Here is a 25021-nt window from a genome sequence, read left to right as displayed (position 1 = left end):
GCGGTGCCAGAGGGCCAATTCGTCCCGACGAGAAGCCATTCCTATGAGAACGTCTTCGAGCCGGACGGATTTTGGAGCTTCTGCGTGTTTTGTTGAGGGGGCGGGAAGCTCTCGTGGACCCTGATCTCCCAGAGGAGGGCGTTGCGTGCGGATCTGGATGTTTTGCTGCGTCACTGCATGACTGATTTGCCGTTTAAGACCCGAACGTATTGAAAACACACAACCGCTTAAATAAGATTTAATTTATTGAAAACATTCTCCGACCCGGGGGGTCGTCGCCGTGTCTTACACACGGATAATGTCGTGACGGTGACGAAGTCCGTGCAACATAATCGAACGCTTTTGACAAAAAAAAAACAACACGTGCGTCCAAACAAGCTGTAGTTATATAGGTATTACAGTATTACTGTAATCATCGATTAGCAGCAGCAAAACCTCGACCTTCTTCGAAACTACAGTGACAGTCACCGGCCGCTGCGCCGGGGGAGAGTAGAAAAATAGCTCTCTGTAATTCAAATATATCATTCTGAATTAATTACAAGTTAATCGAGACGCTCGACCCTTCAAAATAAAATACCCCCGTCGGTATAGATCTCGGCCTCGTGGCGTGGAAGTGCCGCGTGGAGCCCGGATTTATTTGTCCACGGTGAAGGACTGCAGGCCCGTGATGGCTCGGCCCAGGATCAGGGCGTGGATGTCATGGGTGCCTGGTGGAAACAGTGGGAGCGCTTAGGATCACTGATAGCACACTCAAACGCGCATGTTCCGATGGGATGGCGACCTCCTCACCCTCGTACGTGTTGACGGCTTCAAGGTTCATAACGTGGCGAATGACGTGGTACTCGTCGGCGATGCCGTTCCCCCCCAGCATGTCCCTGGCCTGCCGGGCGATGTCCAGGGCTTTCCCGCAGCTGTTCCTCTTCAGCATGGATATCATCTCAGGGGCCGCCCTGCAAACGGGCGCGGCTCGGCGTTAGTGTTAGGCGGTGCGTCCGACGTGCGGTCGCAGAGTGACGGCTGTCACAATGGGAGTCATTGTTTCGCAATGTGGTTTTCAGGAATAAAATAGAATTCAAAATAACCAATTTTAGCTATACTTGTTACAAGCATTAAACACTTATGGTGCAAAGTGTCAGGTTTTCTATAGCACAATTAAATTTGTAGTATAGTAATTGTTTTGTTGTTTTGTATACGTTGGGATTAAACCTGTGTCACATTCCAGCTAGATATGCGCTAAGCTAACGCCGCGTTTACTTCTTCTGGTCGATGAGTCTCCCCAGCTGCAGACAGGACTGCAGGCCGATGGTGATCTCCGTCAGCATGTCGGCCATTTTCTTCTGCATCAGCTGATTCCTAGCGAGGGGAACTCCGAACTGGATCCTGGCGGGAGGGGGATAAGAAAAATAAGAGACACAACCCGACAGAGCAGTGTTGGAAAGACAATTGGCCATCTGAGCGCACCCTGCATGTGATTAAAAAAAAAATAATAAGCATTATGAAGCCACTCCTGTTTAAGTCTGACCTGTCCAGTGTGTACTGACGGGCCGCGTGGAAGCAGAACTCCGCGGCTCCCAGAGCGCCCCATGCGATGCCGTAGCGGGCGTTGTTCAAACATCCAAATGGACCCTTTTACGTGAGGAAGAGGCCAACAGGATCGATTAGCCTCGTCGATTGGCGCTGACGTGTTTTTTTTTTTTTTCCAAAGTTTTCTCTCCGCTCACCCCCAGGCCGGACACGTTGGGGAGCAAGTTATCTTCGGGAACCTCCACCTCGTCCATCAGGATCATGCCGGTGGCCGACGCCCTCAGGGAGAACTTCCCCTCGATCTTGGGTGTGGAGAGGCCTTTCATGCCGCGCTCCAGGATGAAGCCGCGGACCTTCCCGTCGTCGCACTTGGCCCAGACCACCGCGACGTCGGCCACAGGTGAGTTGGTGATCCTGCAGGCGGAGATACGATACAATCACCACGAGATTCCTCGAAAACCTCCGATGATTTTTTTTCTAAATTAAGAATAGATCAACTTGATTCAAATAACCCCTTAGATAGCTTCGTGCTCATCGAATCAACAAGACAAGATTGCAGAGAAAGGTCCCGACAGCACTGGCAGTGTGTAGAGCTCCACCCAGTGGACATTGAACACACACGCAGTCTAGAAAATATAAGAGCTTCATCCTGAAAATGTTCCACCAAATTCCCAACAGTTGGGATGTGGGGGGAAAAAAGAAGCTACAGCAGAAGTCTACAGACTGATTATTCAGCTGTTATTTGGTTCATAATGTGCTTAATATACATAAATATTATTGTTCAGATAAATACATTCACACGCACACACACACGAGACACACGCACATGTTGCTCACCAGGTCTTTGAGCCAGTGAGACTGTAGGTTTTACTAGATGGGTTGTATTTGGCTCTGGTCTCCATGCTGCCGGGGTCGCTGCCGTGGTTGGGCTCTGTCAAGCCGAAACAACCCAGGATCTCTCCGCGAGCTGGGGGGTGGAGGAGGTCAAAAAAGAAGCGACTATAAAACTTAAAGAATCGGCTGAGCGAACCGTGGCAGGTGCCGTGACCCCGTCCCCCTCCTCTCACCCAGCCTCGGGAGGTACTTCTGCTTCTGCTCCTCCGTGCCGTAAGCGTTGATGGGATGCATGACCAGGGACGACTGCACACTCATGACCGAGCGGTAGCCGCTGTCCACCCTTTCCACTTCCCTGGCAATCAAACCGTAAGCCACGTAGCTGGTCCCAGCGCAGCCATACCCTGTGAAGAAAAACACACCGATGTGTTTGAAGTTACATAAATCGGATGCAACGAGCTAAAGCGGTTTCCTGCAGGACAAAACAAACAAGTTAGCGGGCGACCAAAGTCCAGTCCACTGCAACAGACAACGTTGTGAGCTGTCTTTCATAGGTACCATCGAGCTGGTATTCTAACATGACGTGGACGGCGAGCTCGCATTCACTGACCTTTGATGGTCGGGCCGAGGACGCCCATCTCCCCCATCTCTGACACGATGTCTCTGTGGAAAACTGACAGACGACAGGACAATCAAGGTTTCGCCACCCCAAAACTCCAGTTGACCGAAATTCAACGCGATGCTTCAATGCATCTGCCTTTATCCCATAATAATATTTTATGATATTATATATATTATACAGTGGACGCTTCACCTTCATTTCTGTTTGCCAGGAGGATGCGGGGCATGAGTTTCTCTTGGCAGTAGGTTCTGAAGGAGTCTCTTATCATGATCTCCTCCTCGGTGAGTTGGCCCTCCAGGTTGAGAGCGTCATACCAGCTAAACTGGACTTGAGCTGACAAACATGCAGAGGAGGAAAAATTAATTTCCCCCAACAAAATAGTGATCGAAACCTGATTTGCTGAAGGCGTGTAAGTCGGGAGGATTCCGAGAAGATGGCTGTTGCCAAAACTTACATGGTTTCACCTTCTTGTCAGTCTTCTCTGCATCTGTGGATTTACAGCCATACATCATTCTCAATGAGGGGAAAAGCAGTTATGGATCAAACTACGAGCTGCCGCATCCCTCTCCCAAGTTGAATAACGCAAGCACAAGAATCTAAAAAGGAAACTGGCCTGAAGAAAGTCTGATGAGGAACACGCAACACACACCAGCTGTCATGAAATGCTACACCCAACTGACGTGTAAACTCTAATTCATAAAGTGTGTCAGTAGAGCCACTGTGCACATATAAGATCCCCCCCCCCATAACCACCCATCCGTGCTTCCTCCCACCCCATCGACAAGAATTATATCTCATCCGTGGACTAGCAAGAGTGACCCGACACCGAAATTATGCTGCGTCACTTGAAAGATGTTATCTCTGCACTTCACACTGCTGGTGTTGCCCTGCTCACCAAATCTGGCAGCCGCAGCAGTTCCCTGGGCTCTGGAAGCTGAGATGATGGTACATCTCGGAGGGCCGGCTAGGAGACGACACACACTTCTCAACGCCATGGTGGAAATCAGCCTGTTATGTGGTTGGAAAACACAAAAATATAATTTTGGCGTTTGGTCCCATGCATCAGTCAAAACGACAACAACATACAGGGAAAAGAGCCATTGCTCTTACTGTACATCGCTTGCATACACGTTGGCTGTTGACTATTAAGTGACACCTTAGTTATAACGTTGAGGCCAAGTTACAGAGCCGTGACTTTATTACTTTAAGTTAAAGTGCTATTTTCTGAGTTCATAACATATTTCTTCACCCGGAAGTCAGTTGGGGAAACGGAAGAACAGACTTTTTTATTGGGACAAACAACAAACACTCTTTGGCACGTCCCTTAGCTAGGCTAGGTTTGGCTAACCAGAGTAGCCCCTAATAATGTCGCCTCTAACTGAAAGCTAACACCGCTACCTGATACTAGGCACTTTCAGGAAGTTAATAGCTAGTATCCGAACACAAAGGATACGAGGAAAACAGCATTCGAACTCTGAATATGTCGCAGTTTACCTGTCAGTCGGCAGGGCGACAACAACAACCCTTGTCCTGATTCGACTGACTGACCGGAGGTACGTGGTGACGTCATCACGCAAAGCGGACGCAGCGATCTGCGTCACTGTCGTAAAATCAGCCGTTTCCATGGAGATACAAATACGACACCCGTGGGGTGTAAATACAGGACTGTCTTAGAAAATTAGAATATTGTGATAAAGTTCTTTATCTTCTGTAATGCAATTAAAAAAACAAAAAAAAAAACTTTTTCATGATATGCTAATATTTTGAGAGAGGATTTTTGAGTTTTCTTAAGATGTAAGCCATAATCAGCAATGTTAAAATAATAAAAGGCTTGCAATATTTCAGTTGATTTGTAATGAATCCAGAATGTATGACATTTGTGTTTTTGTAATTGCATTACAGAAGATAAAGAACTTTATCACAATATTCTAATTTTCTGAGACAGTCCTGTATATGTGTGCATGTACTTTGTTTCAACCTCTGGTGACAAACAAACAAAGGTCTTCTTTCTTTTTTGGAGCAGTATCATAATAGATGGTATGTAATTAGATGTTGGCGTGAAATTGTTATATTATTTTTCATGATCGGACGCTGTGCCAGTGATCTATCATCATTGCTTTGGGGATTAATGATGATAATAATAATAATAATGTAGTTTATGGTTAGGGTTAAGCTAGCCCAGGGGTCGGCAACCTTTAACTCCCAAAGAGCCACTTGGACCCGGTTTCCACGGAAAATAAAACACTGGGAGTCACAATAACTTTTTGACGTCTAAATTAAAAGTACCAATGTATATATTGCTTTTTATTACCTTTACACTTTGTATAAACAAGTGTGTAGTGTGTTGCTTATGAAATCTACAAAGTGATACAGAGAAAATTAAATTTTATTTATGTAATGAACACAATTAGAACATTTTGAGCTCTGGGCTTTCAGAGCATGTAGCGGAGCCTTGACCTGAATTTTAAAAATAAATCGGGAAAAAAATCACTGTGTCAGTAAACAATAGGAAACAAATATTTGCAACATATCTTAATAAATATTTATTTTACCTGGTTAATGGAGCTTCTGCTCCTGAACTTCTGCACACAGCATCTGCAAATCCGGGCTCTACCAGCTGGTGGGTATACCGGCTTCCGCTCCTGTGACGTTTATTTTTAGCGTCAAAAAATAATAAAAATAATTTCATTTTAATATTTCAAGATCATAAAATCTAAAAAAAGGAACTAAAACAAATAGAAAACACTTTTTTAACACTTTATTTTCCCCAGCCACTCGGAGCCGCAGTGTAAGGATGAAAGAGCCACATGTGGCTCCGGAGCCGTGGGTTGCCGACCCCTGAGCTAGCCACTAGTTACGCTGCCATAGGCTTACTCTGCAGATGGATATCCCACAGTGCACCTCTCTCATTCCTCCCACATGCATGCACAGTAATCTCATATCTTCTCCCAAGATCCTGGGCTCTCTCATTTTTGCAGGTTCCCTGGGGACGTGGCTTGATATACTGCAGCCTTTCGTCAGGCATCCTACATTGTTATTTCTTTTATGAATATTATAGCTATTGATGTATTTCAGTTATATGTGTAATATGGGGCCATAGGGACCCTGGGGCAAAATGGCTCTAGGGGTTAAAGCTTGGAACGTCCTGGAACTGAACAATCCTGGTTTGATTCCTGTGCTCCTCCTAGCCTGTAGTGCCCCCCCCCCCCCCCACCACCACCACCACCACACACACACATACACTCTCTGGGCCACAAAAACTGGACCTCGTCACCCACAGTAGCCACACACATACTCTCTCTTTTCTCTCTCTCTCTCACACACTCCCCCCCCTCCCTCTCTCTCTCTCTCACACACACACACACACACACACACACACACACACACACACACACACACACACACACACACACACACTGGACTACAAAGACTGGACCTCGTCAGCCACAAGCCACAAGAACTATTTCACGGACAATAACACACACATACTCTCTCTCTCTCTCCTCTCTCTCTCTCTCTCTCTCTCTCTCTCTCTCTCTCTCTCTCTCTCTCTCTCTCTCTTTCTCTCTCTCTCTCTCTCACACACACACACACACACACACACACACACACACACACACACACACATCAACTCAGGGGTTACTACAGTGTACTCTGAACAATGAAATCTTCCTCTGCAATAGCTTTACTGCTGTCACTTTAAAACACTTTAAATCACTTTAAATCACTGCACATTTACTTTTTGGACTTTGTCAATAACCTAGCTCCCTTCATCATACTTGTCTATGATATTTATATTTATTTCTACTCCTGCACCGTGGGTCTTGGAGTAACATCATTTCAATCCTCTGTGTGAAACATATGGAAGTATTAATAGTAAAGCTGACATTGACTTTGACTGACTGACAGCACGACCGTCCGCTATTATTAGTTATAGATCATTGTGATCATTTGTGGCTGTCTCTCCCGACCCTCACCCTCTTCTATTGAGTCTATCTCTCTTTCCCTCTCTCTGGCTCATTCCCTTTTTAACCCCGACTGTTCAAGACATAAGGCCACTCATATTGAGTTGGGACCTGTCCAAGGTCTCTGCCTTGGCAGTGACACCTCGCTGCTGTCGCCAAATGCTTGCTCATGGGGAAATATTAGGTTTTCAAATAATTTTAAAGAGTGTGGTCCAGACCTGTTCTTGATGGGAAGTGTCATCAAACAACTTTGTTGTGCTTTGGTGCCATTAATTAAAAATATGAACTGAATTAACTTTCTGGTGATCCAGAAATTCGTGAAATTCAAATGCTTCTCATCGCTTCTGTTGATCAGTCTGCGCCCCACGGAAATGTATGGTATGTTTTCTGTGGGGAAATACTGAAAATTTTGCTTTGACAAAATAAAATGTTTAAGATTAAAAAAAAAAAAAAAAGTCATGTTTTATTCTCAATCCCTGCTGCCTAAATCCTCTGTCATTACTCAGAGTCCAAAGTTAAATTGGAAAGTTTATGTTATAATAATAATATGATTGTACATTTATAAAGCAAGGAAAAGACAGGGAGCAGAGATGGAGGTGGAGGATGGAGAAGATTTATGGATGTAGTGAAAGATGACATGAAGTTAGATAGTGTGAAAGAAAAGGATACAGAGGAGAGGGTTAGATGGAGGAAGTTGATTCGCTGTGGTGACGCCTGTGGTGAGCAACCGAAAGAAGAAGACATTTACACTGTTCAAAAAAATAAAGGGAACACTTAAAAAACACATCCTAGATCTAAATGAATGAAATATTCTTATGAAATACTTTGCTCTTTACACAGTTGGATGTGCTGACAACAAAATCATACAAAAATGATCAATGGAAATCAATTTTATCAACCACGGAGGTCTGGATTAGGAATCACACTCAAAATTAAAGTGTAAAAACAAACTCCAGGCTGATCCAACTTTGATGTAATATCCTTAAAACAAGTCAAAATGAATCTGTGTTGCTTCCTGAGTGGACACTATGATTTCACAGAAGTGTGATTGACTTGGAGTTACATTGTGTTGTTCAAGTGTTCCCTTTATTTTTTTGAGCAGTATATTTATAAAGCACTTTTCACCAAAGTGCTGTATGAACAAGCGGAAATAAGAGAAAGACACAGTGAAATAAAAACATTCATTCATTACCTACACTGCGGTCAGTTATGACTAAATATGTGGATAGAGTTAATATTGTCTGGAATTTCATATTTCAAAGTTTATCTCATATCTCATGGTTTATGCACCGTCACTTAAAGTCAGTTATATCACAGGAATGAAACATTTAACATGGTTCTCATTGCCCAAAAAAACTACAATTATATATAAATTCATAAAGTCCCCCAACTGGTCTGTGATTGGTTGGCTTTCTTGCTAATTTGAGTGAGCTCCGCTGTGATTGGTCCATGTTCTGCAGTTTGGGACGTCCTTTTAAATATTCACAGTCCAAGATTTTGGAGCGGACTTCAGACCAAGTTTTCGTGTTGACAGAACCGTCGGATGGTAGCTTCTTTTCGGGCTGGAAACACACTCGACTTGCCTCGTATGAACTGTTTTAGCTCAGAAGAAACCCTCCGATGTCATGGAGCCGAAGGAGAAACCGAACTATGGTATTCATTTTACATCTTGATACAACTTAATTTCCTCGCTATTTGGCACAGCTTAGCGACTCTAACGTTAACTCGCGTGCACCTCAATGTAACCAACCCACGCCATTCTCAGTGACGAAAACAAGTGACTAATTGTGTTTTTTAAGTGATATCAATAATTCGTAGAAATCCTAGTATGTACCTTGCTTAGTGGACCACTTTCTCTGGAGAATTAACGCCTACCCAGCGCATGCTACGGTAACATAAATATAAACAGCGCTAACAAATTGTTAGCTACATTAAAGCGGCATACGGGCAGCCCAACGGATTTTATTATTATTCATTATGGACATTTGTGTTTTAAAATCGAGGCATTCGTGTTTTTTATGCCCTGTTTTATTTTAAGAATAAGCCAGTGTCTTGAAACGCAGTCAGGACGAACAATATCCTCATATATCTTTCGTTCTTCCAGCTGCTGCCACATTCCTCACGGTGGTATGGCATAGCTTAGTTGACGCCCTGCTATATAAAGGGCATATTAGAAGACACCACTTAAATGTGATGAGGGTCTTCATATGTGGACGTCTACCTAGAGCTGGATTTTAAAACAATAACACGATTTCCTGTCAGTAAAAACATCCATACACTGACAATTTTATCTTAGGTTTATGCTCTGGGAGCATGGAGACCTTAATTATGTGGGTGTAATTACACCCTCAGTGCTCCAAGCACCCCTTTACATGTGGAAAAGTGGTACACTCTGTGTGCGGTAGAAAGCTATTTAGAAAAGTGCACTTAGTTCATAGATAGGAATGAATAATGGGAGCTTTTTTTTTTACTGAAAGTAATTTGACAAAATCATCTCGTGAAGTGTTAAACATTCATCTGCCTTTGAACACATTTTGTATCCATGGCATCCCGTTGCAAGGTTATGTGCATGTTTACCTGTGTGTTGACAAGTACAAATGAAAAATGATAAAGTTGTCGTCCTTGCTTCTTGTCCTAGCTTAAATTGCACTGCTTTAATATTGGTGTTTTCCAACACAAACTCCACCACCCTTCATGACTAATTTGCTTCATGGCCCTCCCAATGCAACATCATATGTGTGTGTTTGTTGTTAAATTTCTTAGGTGTTTGTCAAAGGTATAGTCAAGCTCAGAGCAGAATAATACAAAAGGAGGGTAATATAATAATACTTCTACACGACACATTCCTTGTGACCCCACTGCACGTTCTTTAATAGTGCAGTGCTTTGATAGCACTTGAAAGTTAAAGTAAGAAAAAAATGTTTGTATTTCGCTGAGCACACTGAAGCGAGCTAAAAAGAATCAGGGAGCAGCTATTTCTGGAAAACGCAGCTGAGCTTATTTGAAATAGAAAAAAAACAAACAACAAAGTCTATTTAATTAGGGTCATTTGAGAGGAGTTGCATATCCTAGCTTCTTTTATCTGAGTATGTTTTGAACATAACCTCACATCAAAACAACAGGCTGAGATCTCAGGGACTTGAGAAATAGTTTTGAGCCATGCAAACACATACAAAAGCAAAACGGCTCTGTTCACACCATATGGTGCTAACTTGTCAGGTCAAATGTTTTGCTTGATTTTCTCATGTTTAAAGGATAATACTTTATCCTTTATAAATAATTCTTGATGAACCATAGGCACATCATCCATCAGGGTAGGAGTTAGGGAGAGCCGGGAATTGAACCAGGAATGGCCAGTTCCAAAGACGATTGCGCTAACTCTTGCACTGCGCCACGCTGCCCCTTATATGAATGTATGAGAAACAGGAGCCGGTGACCACTTGGGGATCCCTTTCGTATTAAGCCTTGTATTTTAATGTCAACTATATTTTAAAACGGCATGAAAGCCACTGAGCATATGTGCACTAAACAAACTCCAAACTCGCCGTGAGGGAGAACTACTTAGAGGATCCTGTACAATCCAGCAGGGCTTCGCAGTCATTTCTGGCCATGATATACTAGGAGACCTCAATGACAGGATATGAAGTAGCGACGCAGCCTTGCCCTGGTGCAGATTAGATGTAATTATAAGCCAAATTTAGGAGTGGTTTGAGACCTGATTCGCTGACCTTTCTATCATGTGAGTACAGCTGGTTCAAGCTCCAGCTCCTTTTGGGACGAGGGCCTATTTCGAATATTTTGAGTGTCTGTACACCACAATTTTCGCATAACAAGTGTCAGAAACAGCAGAAAGAAAATTAAGAAGACAAGAAAAACAGGACTTGCCAATTTCGGTTGCGTCCATGCATCTAAAAATATTTCAGATCTGTTTTATTTATTTGATCGTAACAGCCAACATCATGTAGCCGCTGACTGCTAGCAGTCTGGGATTTAAAAAAAGGCATGTGTTAAAAGAGTTTGAGACTGGTTGGTATTTGAGGTCAGGGAAAAATGAGTTTGGGGAGGAGGAATAGAACTACAAAGCAGCGCAGCGAATTAAACAGTACTGGTCCAGTGGGCTGGAGCCTTTTGTGTGCCATTACATATAATTTCAGTCGTCATGCCTTCTTAAACTGAGACACATGATCCCGTACGATTGGAAGCAGGAGGTTTCTCCTAGATACTGTTCACAGGGTCAGCTGGTTAACTTTGAGCGAGTATGAAGGCAAAAGCAGTTTAAGAGGCCTGAATAGTCACATGTCACTTGACTACAGTGTAATGGAAGAGACAGATGCCCTGAATTATCCCTTTTTTATCCAACTGTCGATTATATGACTATAGAATGTCAACTTTAACCCTGAATTGTGTGATTTGTGTTTTGGCAATCACTATTTGACCATTGTTCGCTCTCCACACTGACATTGTAATAGAAGACTCGTGAGAGGCGGACCTGGTTGACGGCAGCTGCAGTTTTCTAGTTGAAACTGAGCATCTGCCAGACTCTTTAGTCAGACTGATACCTCCCATGCTTTTGACAATTTCCCTTTTTTCATTTTCTCTTACATTTATTCAACTCGCTCGTCTTACTTTTCACACTTTAGGATTTACACAAGCTTTATTTCAGATTTACAAAGAAAGAGAATCTATCACTGTTCACCAGACAGTCCTTTGGATGAAAAGGAAACACAGCTCCACTAAAGCTGACAGTGTTATGTCAAATATCTTATTACTGTGTAATCATTTATTCATGAGCCCAAGGCTATATATTTTATTGGTTCGTCTGCCTGTGTTTACCGCTTACATAGGGAAACATTGTCCAGATGTTAGTTTTTCCGATTTGTCAGGCACCTGTGTTTGTGACTGTGTCCGGTCTCAAGATATCTTAAAGACTTTTCTGCTAGCATACCCATATTTGTTAAAAAAAAAAAAGAGAAAACATTTAATTTAGTTTTTTTAGCATCACATTTTGACCCAGAACAACTGGCAATTTATTCTTTTAGTATTGGCATTTAATGTGATCAAAAGAAACATAAGTTATTGAACACAATGTTCAAAGTAAACACAATTTTAATAATATCTGTACATAAAAGATCACAACGCAAGCCAGAGATTTTATTTCTGCGTGTACATCTCAGTGGTTTCTCACTTTTTCATCATTTGCGTTAAATAATACATAACACAATGAATAAATAATACAGAGAAACTCGGCACAAATTAGTATTGCAAATAATGATCATTCTCGCCATTAATATTGAATATTAGAATTGTTTGCTCTGCAAAATAGACCTGAATATTGCTCATCCAGAAAACGTGCAAGTAATAGAGGCTCAAATTTTGCAAGGAAGCAGGAGGAATACTTGAAGTGCATTTTTTTTTTCCTTTTTCCATGAACTGGTGCAGAGTTTGGCAGTAGATTTGCCTCGCAGGGACCAAAAAAAGATGGTATCTCACCATCACCAAGCGTGGCATGCTCTTTTTTTCCCCTAGCCGTAGCACAAGGGCTGTCCATTCGCTCTCTTTAACTTTTCCGTTGACCTTTACAATCAGCTCCAAACTGTTGCTTCCTGCTTGCCCCCGCGATTACACGATAATTTCTAATCACGCTCATGTCAAGTATGTGCTCTCATTTCATGCGCAGCCCCCATGGGAGTGACTGCAGTGTCTCTTGTTTTGCGTCATTACCCGAAAAGTGAAATTCGCCCACAATTTTATAAAACATTGTCGGAGAAATGACTGGCAAGTCTTTAGTTCAACTCATTTTCCTTTTGTCGGGAAACTGGCGGACAAAAAGCGAGCTCTCTGGTCGCGCAAATGTGACAAGAGGGAAAAAACAGGACGGAGAAGAACTAGAAGTATTATGTAATTTTGTTCTGCCTAAAATGTCTGCGTTGAGTTTTTATCATTTTTTCCTTGAAGCCAGTCCATCTGCACACCTGTTTGTAATCTCACCTCGGCTGCAGCAACGCAAAACACCACCGGGGGTCAGAATGCCTCTTTGCTGTTTACAGCAAACACATGTTTTCGATGAGAACTTTGTGCCCTGAAGGCCCCACCCTCTCCTTCCCACGCCCAATGCCGCTTCTGTTACACTTCCCGGTGCCCTGATAGGTTCACTCATGTGCTTGTTTGGAGTGAAGCAAAGTGGGAAAGCTGGACAGACATCCTCTAAAGGCGGGAGGAAGGGAGTGATAGAGGCACACACACACAAGCGGAGTGCAGATTTAAAAGCGGCTCTTGTTTGAGGATATAGGTGGAGGGGGAAGTCTCAGGTGGAGCATTATTTCAGAGACAGGTCAGACTGGTTTTTGTGTTTTTCCCTCCTTTCCCCCGAACGCCCGGAAGTCTGTTCCGGGGGGAGAAAGTATTGACCCAAATCAGTTGTTGAAGAAGCCAAAGAAGTAGAAGAGGAGCAACGGGGTTCTCTGTGCGTGTCAACGTTTTGAGCGAGAGAAGAATTTCAAGATGCCTGAGGATGGAGAATATTATGGAAAGCATGGTAAAGGCCCCTTCCTGGTTGGTCTGTCTTCGCCTGAGAAATCAGCCAAAAGCTGCTAATCGCTATCTGCTGTCTTTTCGCTGCCTTTTCTTACAGTTTTAAGTCTAACATTGGGTGTGTTGTACTGTAGGCTTTGTTTTGTGTGAAACTAAAGCGCCGGTATCAGTGTGTTTGGTGGCAAGGGCGTGTGTGGATGTGTGTGTGTGTGGAACCTGTTACTGCTGGCAGCCTTCCTGATTATACAGGTGTGTGTTAGAGAGCAGGGAGTCTTTTATCGGGGTTTAAAAATCAGACACAAATGCAACTGCTCTCTTTGAGTGAATGTTTAGGGTCCTCTTTGTCTTTTGCCTTTTGACGATTATGCCGTCTTCCTTTTTGTAAAACGTGCATTTAGAAAAAGGCGATAGCGGGTTGAATGTCAAGTATCGTCACCAGTGAGTCAACTTATTTTCTAAATGGGTTTTACTGTACCCCCCCACCACCACCACCACCACCACCATCGTCCATAAATAAAATCTGACACCAATTATGTTTCTCACAGGGAAAGAGCTTGCCTGGGAAGTGCTTACTTCTGTATTATCTAGAAGTAAACATACATAATTGATACACAAAGATGCCCACAGATAATACCCACCCCTGTCTAGACTCTGATCCAGTACCACACGTGTAAGTGATTTTCTCGTGAGGCCGGAGATATTCGACAGATTAAAATATGTGGCTCAGCAGCCAGGATGTCAACAAACTGTTGTTTTTTTTTGGATCTGCAAAAGACTTGATACGATTTAATTTTTTTTTTTCACCCAAAGTATATGGAAGATTACTATTTTGTGTGTTTCTGGTGAAACTTATCAAGCAAAGGGTCAGTGTTAATCTGCAAATTTAATTTGGCCGCGATAAGAGCTCAGGTCGGAGCTACGGGTCGGTTGCCTGATGCAAACCAAATGGCCTTCGTTATCACATAACAAAAAATGAAATTAACTGTGATATGAAAAGACTTGAAATATGAATTTCAAGGTTTGTTTCCACCACAGGGTACAGTTTATTTTCTTTTAAGCATACTGAAATAAGTCCCGTAGGCCTCCCTCTAGTGGTTGTCCGGCTCCGTACCATCAGGTTCTGTTTAGTCACCCAAGAGGAATTTGTGAGGTTGCCAAGTGAGTATGTTCTGGGAATATGTTCTCCAAAAGGAGAATGACAGGAAGGGGTCTACCCTCTTCAAAAAAAAACCTCTTCCCAATCTTGAAGGAGCCAGGGAGTTCCGGCCAAGGGCGCACCTCCCTCTGGAGATGGCAGACAGCTGAACGGAAAGATGGCGCGGCGCTGTCGAAGGCGACCCGTCGCTTTGTCCGAGAGCCTCTCGCCGAATAAGTAATCCTCTGCTCCTGTCTCACAGGTGAGCCGAGGCAGTACGATCCCGCCTTCAAGGGCCCGATCCAGAAAAGGTGAGACGATGGTTCGATTTCACAGACCCAGGAAGGGAGGAGCAACCCTCCCCCAATACTCTTTTGACTTTGGCTTTCTCCTTTCTAGGGGCTGCACAGACATTGTGTGCTGCATCCTCTTCATTATTGCCATATTGGGTTATTTTGCGGTGGGAATACTCGGTAAGAAAGAAGCACAGCAGTTTGGTTCACGACTAACTGATACTCGCTAGTGGAAATAACGCTTTTTGTTACTTTTTTTTTCTTGTTCCAGCGTGGTCCCAGGGTGACCCCAGGAAGGTGATCTATCCCACCGACAGTCGAGGCCAGTTCTGCGGGCAGGCCGGCACTCCGCTTGAGTGAGTTGAACCCCATCTGGAGATGGGCACTAACTCCATCCAGCCCCTCTGCTAGTGCTAATCGATACCAGAGCCGATGGATTGTAAAAGCGCCTTGTTGAAGAATTCATCTTCGAATGGCGTTACATAATCCGTCCCTATTTAAGTCCTTGGCATCCTCTTTTTTTTCCCCTACTGCTTCGGAGAAACGCCTCCTTTTAAACCAGTTCCGTATTTTTACGATTCGTGTCAGTAATAGTGTTTTGTAGTGAGATGCGATTATGTCAGGGGTTTCAATTACCCGGTGAACACATGCTGTAACTGTTTGCCACTGCAGCCAACTTTGTGTTTATTTAGCATTTTAGAGCGTTTCTGGTGATTGTCTGGTGGACTTCCCTATTTTCATTGCGCGTTTTCTTTTTTTCAGCTACGGCAGGCAGCTGTTTCTAATGTAGCCCTCTTAAAAGCCACCGTGGGCTGCGTGCCCGCCCAGCACCGCCATGTTGTTTTTAACATCCCCTTGTTGTTGCTCGCCTTATGGCGGGCTTCCTCGGACCCAAGCGTGGCGTTTGAATCCATCTTGACCTGTCGTTTTTTTTCTCGTCCAACTTTTCCTTTTTGTTCTGCGCCGCAACAGAAAGAAGACTCAGTTGTTCTACTTTAACATCATGAAGTGCGCCAGTCCTATGGTGCTGCTGGAGTTCCAGTGTCCCACCACACAGGTGTCAATCCTGCTTGTCGTATTCAGTGCTTTTTGTATGATTCACGCTACCGCGTTCCTGTGCTAGTCAGGCCAAAATTAAACCGTCACTTATCCGCCCTCAGATGTGTGTTGAGAAGTGCCCTGAGAAATTCATGACGTTGTTAAAGGCCTACTACAACAAGAATGACTTTGAATACTACAAGCAGTTCTGCAAGGAAGGCGTGACTACAAACATGGTGGGTTCTCCAGATGTGCCAGGCTTTTTTACCGTCAACACTAAACCTGTTTCCCCCCCTTCCCAGTGTCATTGCATTTTCCAATTTTGCTCCTTTCCCAGGGGGTCCCTGAAATCCTGAAGTTGGGTCTCTGTCCCGCCATGTTGACTCCCAGCAGACCCTGTGAGTCAAACCTCTCATCCGTCCTGTCTTCCTTTTCACTTAGTTTGCCTCTTAGATTATCATTTGTTTTTAACATTTTCAACCGGCAAGTCCGTTGATCGGAAAAGTCCGGTCTTATAAAAATGCTCTGCCTCTATTTTCCCAGTCACCCGGAGGTGCTTCCCGGCTTTGGGCCTGAAGGGAGGAGTGATTACCGTGGGAAACAACACACAGTTTGAAGACGGCGACGGAAAGATGAGGGACGCCAAGGACCTCGTGGAGGGAGTGAAGTCAGTGCGCCCGTTGTTACCGAGGAGAAGTGCGATGTCGCGCCGTTTGTACTTGTTGTCGGAGAACCGCTCCGAGCCGCGGCCTCTCAGACCAATGCCCGAAACGCTAAAACGCACAACTCCCCACACAGGAATGCCACGTTGGTTATTGAAGCCCGTCAGGTGGTCATGAAGATTTTTGAAGATTACACGCACTCCTGGTACTGGATTCTCATGTAAGTTGCTAAGCAACATGTTCCAACCTGCTCGGTGTGTCCGGATCAATCTGACACAGCTTGACTGCAACCCCCTGCCCACCGATCCCTCGGTTTCACCGCCCGTACCCTCGCCTCTCTCCAGAGCCTTGGTTATCGCTATGCTCACCAGCCTGCTCTTCATCGTCCTGCTGCGTTTCCTGGCCGGGATCATGGTCTGGGTGATGATCGCCATGGTGTTACTGGTCATAGGATACGGTAAGCGCTGAGCCAACGTCGATAGATTTTAGATGAAACCGTTGCCTTTTGTTAACACACCGCACTCCGACCTTGAATCAGAATGGGGGAAAACTCAGAGGGCTGCACAGAGCAATTAAAGCTATCGCTAAACTTTGTTTTTGTTTTCTTTGAGGAGAATTTCTGCGAGACTTGACATATTTTTAGCGCAGATTGATGTGCTGCCATACCGCAGCCAATTAGGAAGTTCTAAAAGCACTTCATGGCTCCAAAAGAGGCTTATAATTAAAGATTGAAAAGCTGGTGTTCTTTGATATTAATGTGGGTTTTTCTCCACTGTGAGCCTCTGATCATTTTTTATTTTATTTTTTTTACTGGAGCATCCACTTTCACTTCTTAAATGAGTTTTGTTGGTCTCTGCCAGCTCGCGCACCGGACATTGTTAATACTTTTTCAGAATGGCTTTCCGCCTCACATAAAGAAAGTCCCAAGGGAGAAATTTCCCTCTCTGTGTGGAGTCTCCATGTTCTCCTCGTGTCTGAGTAGGTTTCCTTCAGGTTCTCCTGTTTCCTCCCGCAGTCCAAAAACATACAGGAGGTTCATTGGAGACCCAAAATTGCACAGACATGTGAAATGAGAGAGTCAAATAATACTGGATACAAAACATCATTGTCTGTACATTATTTTGTTCTTACTACACATTGAAAGGAGAAAGACTTTGGTTTTAGAAGCCCAAAAAACATTTATCCAAACAATGAGCAATATCTGCAGTACCGTGATGCATATAATCGTAAATTTTTTCATCAGAGCAGAGAACACACAGCCTCTACCCAACATTAATGTTTACCGTGTATAAGATTCCAGGTCGAGAAGCAAAATTGGTTGTTGTTTTCCCAAAGAAAACTTTAAAGTTTCACAGTGACCGTTCAAGGGTTTGCTAAATTTTCAATGCAGAACCCAGGGCTTCATTCACATCTGCTCAAGAAAGTGGTTTTGGATAAACAAGCTTTCTGGAACAGCCTGCTTGTGATCATAGATGCCGCACCCATCTTTCCTGTCCCACCTTGAGTTGTTTTTAAATCCGCTGCCTTGTGATTCTGATCTTAAATATTTGCCCCCCCCCCCCCCCCCCCCCACATGTTTTATCTCAGGCATCTTTCATTGCTACATGGAATACGCCGCCTTGAAGGGAGAGCCAGGCGCTGATGTGACTCTTCAGGAGCTGGGCTTTCAGACGGACTTCACGGTCTACCTGCAGATCAGACAGACCTGGCTGGCCTTCAGTGCGTACACAGCGGATCACTTTCACATCGGCGAGCCCTCGCCCATCACGTGCACGCGTCAGAGTGACCTGTTTAACCCCTGCGATGCTGTCAACATTCCCCTTTAGTGATCATCCTGGCCATTGTGGAGGTCATCATCATCCTACTGCTCATCTTCCTCAGGAAACGGATCCTGATCGCCATTGCGCTCATCAAAGAAGCCAGCAGGTTAGAGAGAGCAGTCCAAGATAAATACATATACATCTATATATTCAATATTTTGAATATGTTGGCAGTAATGCGATCGCAGCCGCTTTGTCTTTTTGTTGCCCGAAGTGGATTTCACCGGTGATGCTTTTCGTGTGTTCGCAGAGCTATCGGTCATGTGATGTGCTCGCTCTTCTACCCGCTTTTCACCTTTCTCCTCCTGGCCATGGTCATCGCGTACTGGGCAGTGACCGCTGTGTATCCTTTCAAGTTCAGAACCTCCGGGATCGCGAAACACAAAATAATGTCAAACTTGGCGGGACCGGTGTGTTCAGCTTTTGAAGAATTGACTTTGTGTTTTTGGCGCCGCAGATGACGGTGAAATCCGAGCAACCGCGTAACTAAAGGGTCTCCTAATTCTCCTTATCCACAAACACTAGTTTCTTGTCGACTTCGAATGAGCCCGTTTATAAAGTCTTTAATGAGACCTTGTGCGAGCACTCGCGAAAAACCTGTGATCCAGCCGTAAGTAGCATGTTTTTTTTTTTTTTTCCCCCAATTTTACTCCTCTGATGGCAGTCAGACCAAATATGTTGGGTTTCTAAAATGTACAGTCTCTATAATCTGTGCTCTTGCTTCAGAACTACACGACAAGCACCATGAAGGCGGAGTGCCCCGAATCCGAGTGCCTTTTCGCCTTCTACGGCGGCGAGACCGTGTACCACAAGTACCTGATTGGCCTGCAGTTCTACAACGTCTTCCTCTTCTTTTGGTGCGCCAACTTTGTCACGGCCCTGGGACAGATGACCCTGGCCGGGGCCTTCGCCTCCTACTACTGGGCTTTCGTCAAGCCGGACGACATGCCCGCGTTTCCGGTCTTCTCCTCCCTGGGAAGATCACTCAGGTGCTTATCATTGCGCGCTTCTTGACGCTATGGATGATTATTGGTCGGCTCGGTCGTATTCGCTTTTCAAAGTGTCTGGTTCGGTCGCGTCACTATCGTTTTTTTTTTTTTAATACGATTCAGGTACCACACGGGAACTCTGGCGTTCGGCTCCCTCATCCTCTCCATCATTCAGATCATCCGGGTCTTGCTGGAGTATCTGGATCACAAACTCAAAGGTTTGTTTTGTATATTGTGCCGATCGCTCAGGGTGACACCTAAACACTGTCCTGTTTGCAGCAACCAGACCGAAGATAAGAGAAACTTTATTCATCTCACGAGGGAGAAATTAAATTTTCACAGCAGCATTACAGGGTAAAACAGTAGTAGCAGAATATGCAGATAAATCGATAGATATATATATACAATGAGATGTTACCGTCTGTCCTGTCTTTGCTGGTCTTCATTGACCTTTACATTTTTTAAAAGAAATGTTATCATTAACTCATCTGCTGTGAATCAGGGTGTTAACATCCCCTCTCGGAGTCTTGCAATCTTTTCCCCGATGGGAAATCAGGTTTTATTTCCCACCGGTGGACTCGACAAGTAAATGTAAAACTTACCAGCCTAATGCGGCACCCGCTTCACTCTAACCAAGTAGTTTCCCCTGTCCCGTTTTCATAGCGGCCATACATTGTTGAAGTATTTAAAATAGTTTTTTTTCCTGATTGAAATTGGTGAATTTAACCCCGGAGGCATGTTGGGATGTCAGACTTTTGCCCCCGGCTCCGACGACGGATTAGCTGCGTCCTGCGTTGACACACTACCCTGACGGCATTGTTTCCTGCTTTCCTCATTACCGGTGTAGAAGGTTTTTTTTTTCGTTTGTGTTTGTTTTAAATCAAATGTTTGTGCCGCAGTGGTTTTAGACTTCTGTGTGGACCGTGGATCAGAACGGGTAGATATTTCTATGTCCATGGATAGTATTTTTTGTCCATGGAGAGGTCCCGCTGACTCACTCCTCCACTCAACTGGCACTTTTTTTTAATTTTTTTTTTTATACAGGGATCTGTGTATACACGCAAATCCTGTCGGTTTGTCCGGCTCAATGGCATTTCTCCGATTTTCATCAAATTCTAAAATCAACTCGCAAAATGCCTGACACTGAACTGATATTTCTTCAATTTCATTTTGACAGGGGCCCAGAATAAGTTTGCAAAGTTCCTCTTCTGCTGCCTGAAGTGTTGCTTCTGGTGTCTAGAGAAATGTATCAAGTTCCTGAATAGAAATGCCTACATTATGGTATGTATTCTGTTGGTTTCGCTCAGCTTGGGCCTCCTTGGGTGGATGTCAGATGACGGCATTTAATCCTCTTTGACGTCACCATTTGTTTTTTTTGCTTCCAGACGGCAATTTATGGGAAAAACTTTTGCACCTCCGCCAGAGATGCCTTCTTCCTCCTCATGAGGAACATGATCAGGTGAGAGACATGGAATTCTGCATCTTGCATCCACTTTAGTTTTTTGTTCAAATGAACCAAAAGGGTCACGTGGCCTTTTTTAATCCCTCAGGGTGGCCGTCTTGGACAAAGTGACAGATTTCCTCTTATTTTTGGGCAAACTGCTGGTCGTCGGGCTTGTGGGTAAGTCTCGTACTGTAGACCTCCTCCATGGTTTTGAAGAACATTGAATGTGTGCTGTGGCTCAGATGGCAGAGCGGGAAACCCGTCAACCGGAAGGTTGGATCAGCTCAGATTTCATTTGGACCGGGTCTGAATTTTGAAGGTCAAACCTCACGGACTCTGAGGTTATGATTCAAGTACCCATTATTTTAACAAAGAAACCACCATCTATTGAATAATAGTGATACTAAATCCCAAACAGAACATGTTTGTAGGCGTTTTAGTTTTGAAAAGAAACAGAAGAGTCATGCTGAATAAGAAAATAGGTGATTGTTTTTTTGTTTTTGTCTTCCCACACCAGGAATCTTCGCCTTCTTCTTCTTCTCTGGCCGAGTGAAGGCTTTTGAGGACACGGCTCCGAATCTGCACTACTACTGGGTTCCCATCCTGGTGAGCCCCACACACACACACACACACACACACACACTGGGTCATGCACCCAGAGTTTGCCCTGCTAACTTATCTCATCGATGAACATGGAGCTTTTTACGGTTTCAGTAAGATTTGATGGTCTGAATTGTTCTACTCCGCTACGGATGGCTGTTAGCATTCTTGCTAACAGTGGCAGTATGTTTATACCATGTTGATCCCCTCCATACATTGATTCGCTCCTGCCTCTGCTGTTCCCCTCTAGACGGTGGTGATCGGCTCCTACCTCATCGCCCACGGGTTTTTCAGCGTGTATTCCATGTGTGTGGACACCCTCTTCCTCTGCTTCTGTAAGTAGCGCCGCCCGTACTTCCGCTCTCCCATCCGCGCAGAGCTCGGCGTATCAATAACACAGCCTCGGTGCAATGTATCCCAGGAAACTGCTCCCGCTAAATAACAAAGTGTTTAACTGGATTTTAAAAAAAAAACCAAAAAACTCTCCCTTCTTGTCTTTGCTTCTGGGCAACGCAGTCGCTGTTTTTAATTAAACCACTATATCCGTCTTGTGATTCACAGAATACGCATGTGGGTGTGTTTTTTGCTTTCAATTCAAAAATGCTTGTGGGTCGTTTGCTTGCTTTCTATCCATGTGACCTTTTTCTTTTTGTCTCTCCCCTCCCATCACGATCTGCCTCCTCCCTTTCTTTTTCCAACTTACCTCCTAACTTCTTTTTAACTTGATTTCGACTTTCGCACTCCCTCTCTCTCTCTCCCCCTCTCATCCATTAACATCGGCAAACACACACGAACGCACGATAAACGAAGGCGAGGACCTGGAGCGCAATGACGGCTCAGCCGAGAGGCCTTATCGCATGTCCCCGAGTCTCCGTGACATTCTGTGGAAGAACGACACCGAGGAATCGCCTTCCTCCACCTCCGTGCGCCCGGAGGACGAGGACGTCGGCCAGAGGTGGCAGCAGACTCGGGAGAAGGACGAAGCCTGACGCTCAAGTCCCGTCACCTCGGTCTCGATGTCACGGGCACGGCCGAGTCTTTACGAGTCTTTCGTAACCGTTTTGCTCCGTCTGAAAGGGCGAGAGCTAAGGATCGGCGTTTAGTTTGAGCAGCCAAGGTGTGGTCCGGCACGCTGAGCGCCATGCACGTAGGAAGCAACAGAAGGACTTGGTTGCAGTCAGTTTCTTATCTTCGTGAATGCCTGTTTGTCTGGAGTGCATTAGAAAACGCCCTCGACTGGAGATTTTATTTCGCACGGTGTAACCAGAGGTGAATTCCTACGCGCCCATGATAATCGGCCTCGCGTCTCCTCGGCGCCCGCAGGTTCTTAATGTAACGAACACCCGAAGTGTAACTGAATAGTTTGAAAGCTTCTCCGATCGTAATTTTATTTCCGAATCCTTGATCTCTGAAGGAGTTCAGCCGTCTGGCGCCGATCCGTCGATCTTTAACACCGCAATCGTCGTCTTTTGACCTCAAACGAACAGCAGGTGCTTCAATAATTTGCGTGTCGTGGAAAACCCACCTTCTTTCGGGAGAATACCTTCCATATGCCACCTGACTGCAATGGTTGTTTAAAGTCAAAAGGTAGTAAAAATGTAATTGTAACACTCCTGTTTTAATAATGTACTACATATGCACTTTTAGTATTGACGCTTTTTTAAATTTGTATCATCGATGATCTTTTTCTTACTTATGTGTAAGTTTGAGGCTTTTCCGTCGCGTCGAGTTCAGGAATCCGATCCCATTTAATCGGAGACTGCGGTGCTGCTGCGCTCGTCCTCTGCAACATCGATCCAATCGCTAATCTGGGCTTCGTTTTGCTTGAGAATTAAAACCGTCGTAAACGGAGTTTACTCACCGCCCTCAGTTTATGTTTTCATTTAATCTCTCCCCAGTGGAGGATCTTGAGAGAAATGATGGGAGTGCAGAGAGACCCTACCTGATGCCCGAGAACCTCCGCAAAGTGCTGAACAAGAAGAACAAGGGCCAGCCGGCGGAGTAACGCCTCCCCTCCCACCCCTTCAGCCGTGGACTGTTCAAAAAATGGCTGCCGATCAAAATGCCATCCGCCCCGAGAGGCCTGCAGGCGATGGTTACCGTCGCTGTTTGTGTTATGTTACCGAGGAGACGCACAAAGGTCAATCTGGCATGTGGCGGAGGGCGGGGCCTCTGTAGGAATATGTCAGGAAATCAATTTTAGTGCGTTTTTTTTTTTTAATTTTTCTCATGTTGTTCATTTTATTTTGGGTCAAAACCAAACCAAAGACACTATGTATGTGTGTGGTCAGGAGTTTAATTTTAATTTCATCAAAGATGCAATACTTTTTATGTTTTTAGTGTTACATGAAGGTAAGCTTTCCTTTTTAGCATTTATTATTATATATTTTAAGTTTGAAATGTGTCATGTGTAATATATATGAAAGGATATTTAACACAGTTACTACCAAAGCCATACAGTTTGGAACGACTTTGTCTTCTCTACTTCCAGGATCTGCTGTTTTGGGAAAACGTCAGTTTTTAACCCAACAAATGTCCAAGCGCAGTTTTATTGCTTGTGGTTGTTTTGAAAATAAATCATTTTTTTTACATTACATCCATCTCGATTTTTCCCTTTCATTTTATCAGTCATCATACATGCAATTCAATAAAATATTCACTAGGTGGTGACATCAGTATGAGGAGAACCCGTGCTTGGACATTGTCAGTGTTTCCGGTGTCATGAGGTTCATCACGGTTGTAGAAGGGTGGCAAAACTTGTATGTTCTCAAGTAATTTGCCGAGACCATTTGACTCCGTGTGAAGGTCTTTTTTTTTTTTTAAACATTTGTTAAAAGTAGGTGAGAAAATAAATCTCATCCGTGTGGATCTGCCAGGCTCTAAACCTAAAATTACAATAACCAGATTGATTTTGTTCCTCACATCAATCTGTAATCTTGGGGTTATACTTGTATCTTGAATTGGCGTCAAGGTCTGTCAAGAGTCCCTAGGGCGATTGACTGGAAAGCCGACCACTGACGGGTGAAGTTAAAAACGCACCTGCCGTGGATGAGGCTACTCTCCATAGCAAGTAAGCATTTTATCCCAGAGGTAACATGTTTTAAACAAGGCAAACGACAAGAACGCTAAGATTTAAGTGACAGCGCCCTGGTTTGAGTGAAAACAGGGCTCAAAGATATCGCAGGGCCTCCGAATCCCTCTACCTGAAAGGACCTGCCACTCAAAATGCCACAGGGCAAAAATCCTTCCATTCTAACCACATGGTGGAGCCACAATCTGCTCCTGCTCACTCACCAACAGCGATGACGCCTTGCATCAGCGGCAAATCTACGTCTGGGTCACCTGACCGACGCGAGGAAATCTGTCCCTGACAATCGCCTCCCTTTATGTTGATCAGATGACTAGTATACTCTCGTGGTTTCGCGACGGAGTTGCTCACGTCACTTTGGCTTGGAGTCGCCAGATAAGGCGCTCAGGATCTCCACGCTTTCCGAGCAAATACTGGTTCTTCCCACAGTGTCAGACAAGCATTTAAGAATTGTAATTTAATTCCAGATTATACAC

At 44.4% G+C, this 25021-nt stretch overlaps 2 protein-coding genes across 3 annotated transcripts; one reads left to right on the top strand and one right to left on the bottom strand.

Moving 5' to 3' along the window:
* Window positions 1–227: 227 nt before the first annotated feature.
* On the bottom strand, window positions 228–4554 carry gcdhb (glutaryl-CoA dehydrogenase b). The gene is made up of 12 exons (XM_086171091.1): window positions 4475–4554; window positions 3876–3988; window positions 3435–3467; window positions 3173–3313; window positions 2969–3031; window positions 2592–2762; window positions 2362–2491; window positions 1722–1938; window positions 1523–1626; window positions 1255–1380; window positions 790–950; window positions 228–707 (listed from the first exon to the last, which is right to left on the bottom strand). The coding sequence occupies exons 2-12, from the start codon at window positions 3973–3975 to the stop codon at window positions 634–636; spliced, it is 1320 nt and encodes a 439-aa protein (XP_086027217.1). The 5' UTR covers window positions 3976–3988; window positions 4475–4554; the 3' UTR covers window positions 228–633.
* A 3898-nt stretch (window positions 4555–8452) lies between these two features.
* On the top strand, window positions 8453–24048 carry LOC147221003 (choline transporter-like protein 2). 2 transcript variants are annotated; one of them, XM_086170681.1, is made up of 22 exons: window positions 8453–8598; window positions 14874–14922; window positions 15011–15084; window positions 15176–15260; window positions 15877–15961; window positions 16065–16178; window positions 16280–16340; window positions 16486–16609; window positions 16741–16824; window positions 16949–17061; window positions 18192–18323; window positions 18431–18530; window positions 18675–18767; window positions 18950–19034; window positions 19151–19413; window positions 19537–19631; window positions 20591–20694; window positions 20799–20872; window positions 20964–21034; window positions 21375–21463; window positions 21708–21792; window positions 23356–24048. In XM_086170681.1, exons 1-22 carry the CDS (start codon window positions 8571–8573, stop codon window positions 23460–23462), a joined length of 2115 nt encoding a protein of 704 aa, XP_086026807.1. In that variant the 5' UTR covers window positions 8453–8570; the 3' UTR covers window positions 23463–24048. The 2 variants fall into 2 exon arrangements, with proteins under 2 accessions (XP_086026807.1, XP_086026806.1); XM_086170680.1 differs by lacking the exon at window positions 8453–8598 and adding an exon at window positions 13159–13480.
* Window positions 24049–25021: the final 973 nt, after the last annotated feature.

Source organism: Fistularia commersonii, chromosome 23 (genome assembly GCF_037954325.1).
Source record: "Fistularia commersonii isolate RoL2024-O1a breed Wild chromosome 23, RoL_Fcom_v1.0, whole genome shotgun sequence".
NCBI lineage: Eukaryota > Metazoa > Chordata > Actinopteri > Syngnathiformes > Fistulariidae > Fistularia > Fistularia commersonii.
This window is presented reverse-complemented; position numbering and strand designations above follow the sequence as displayed.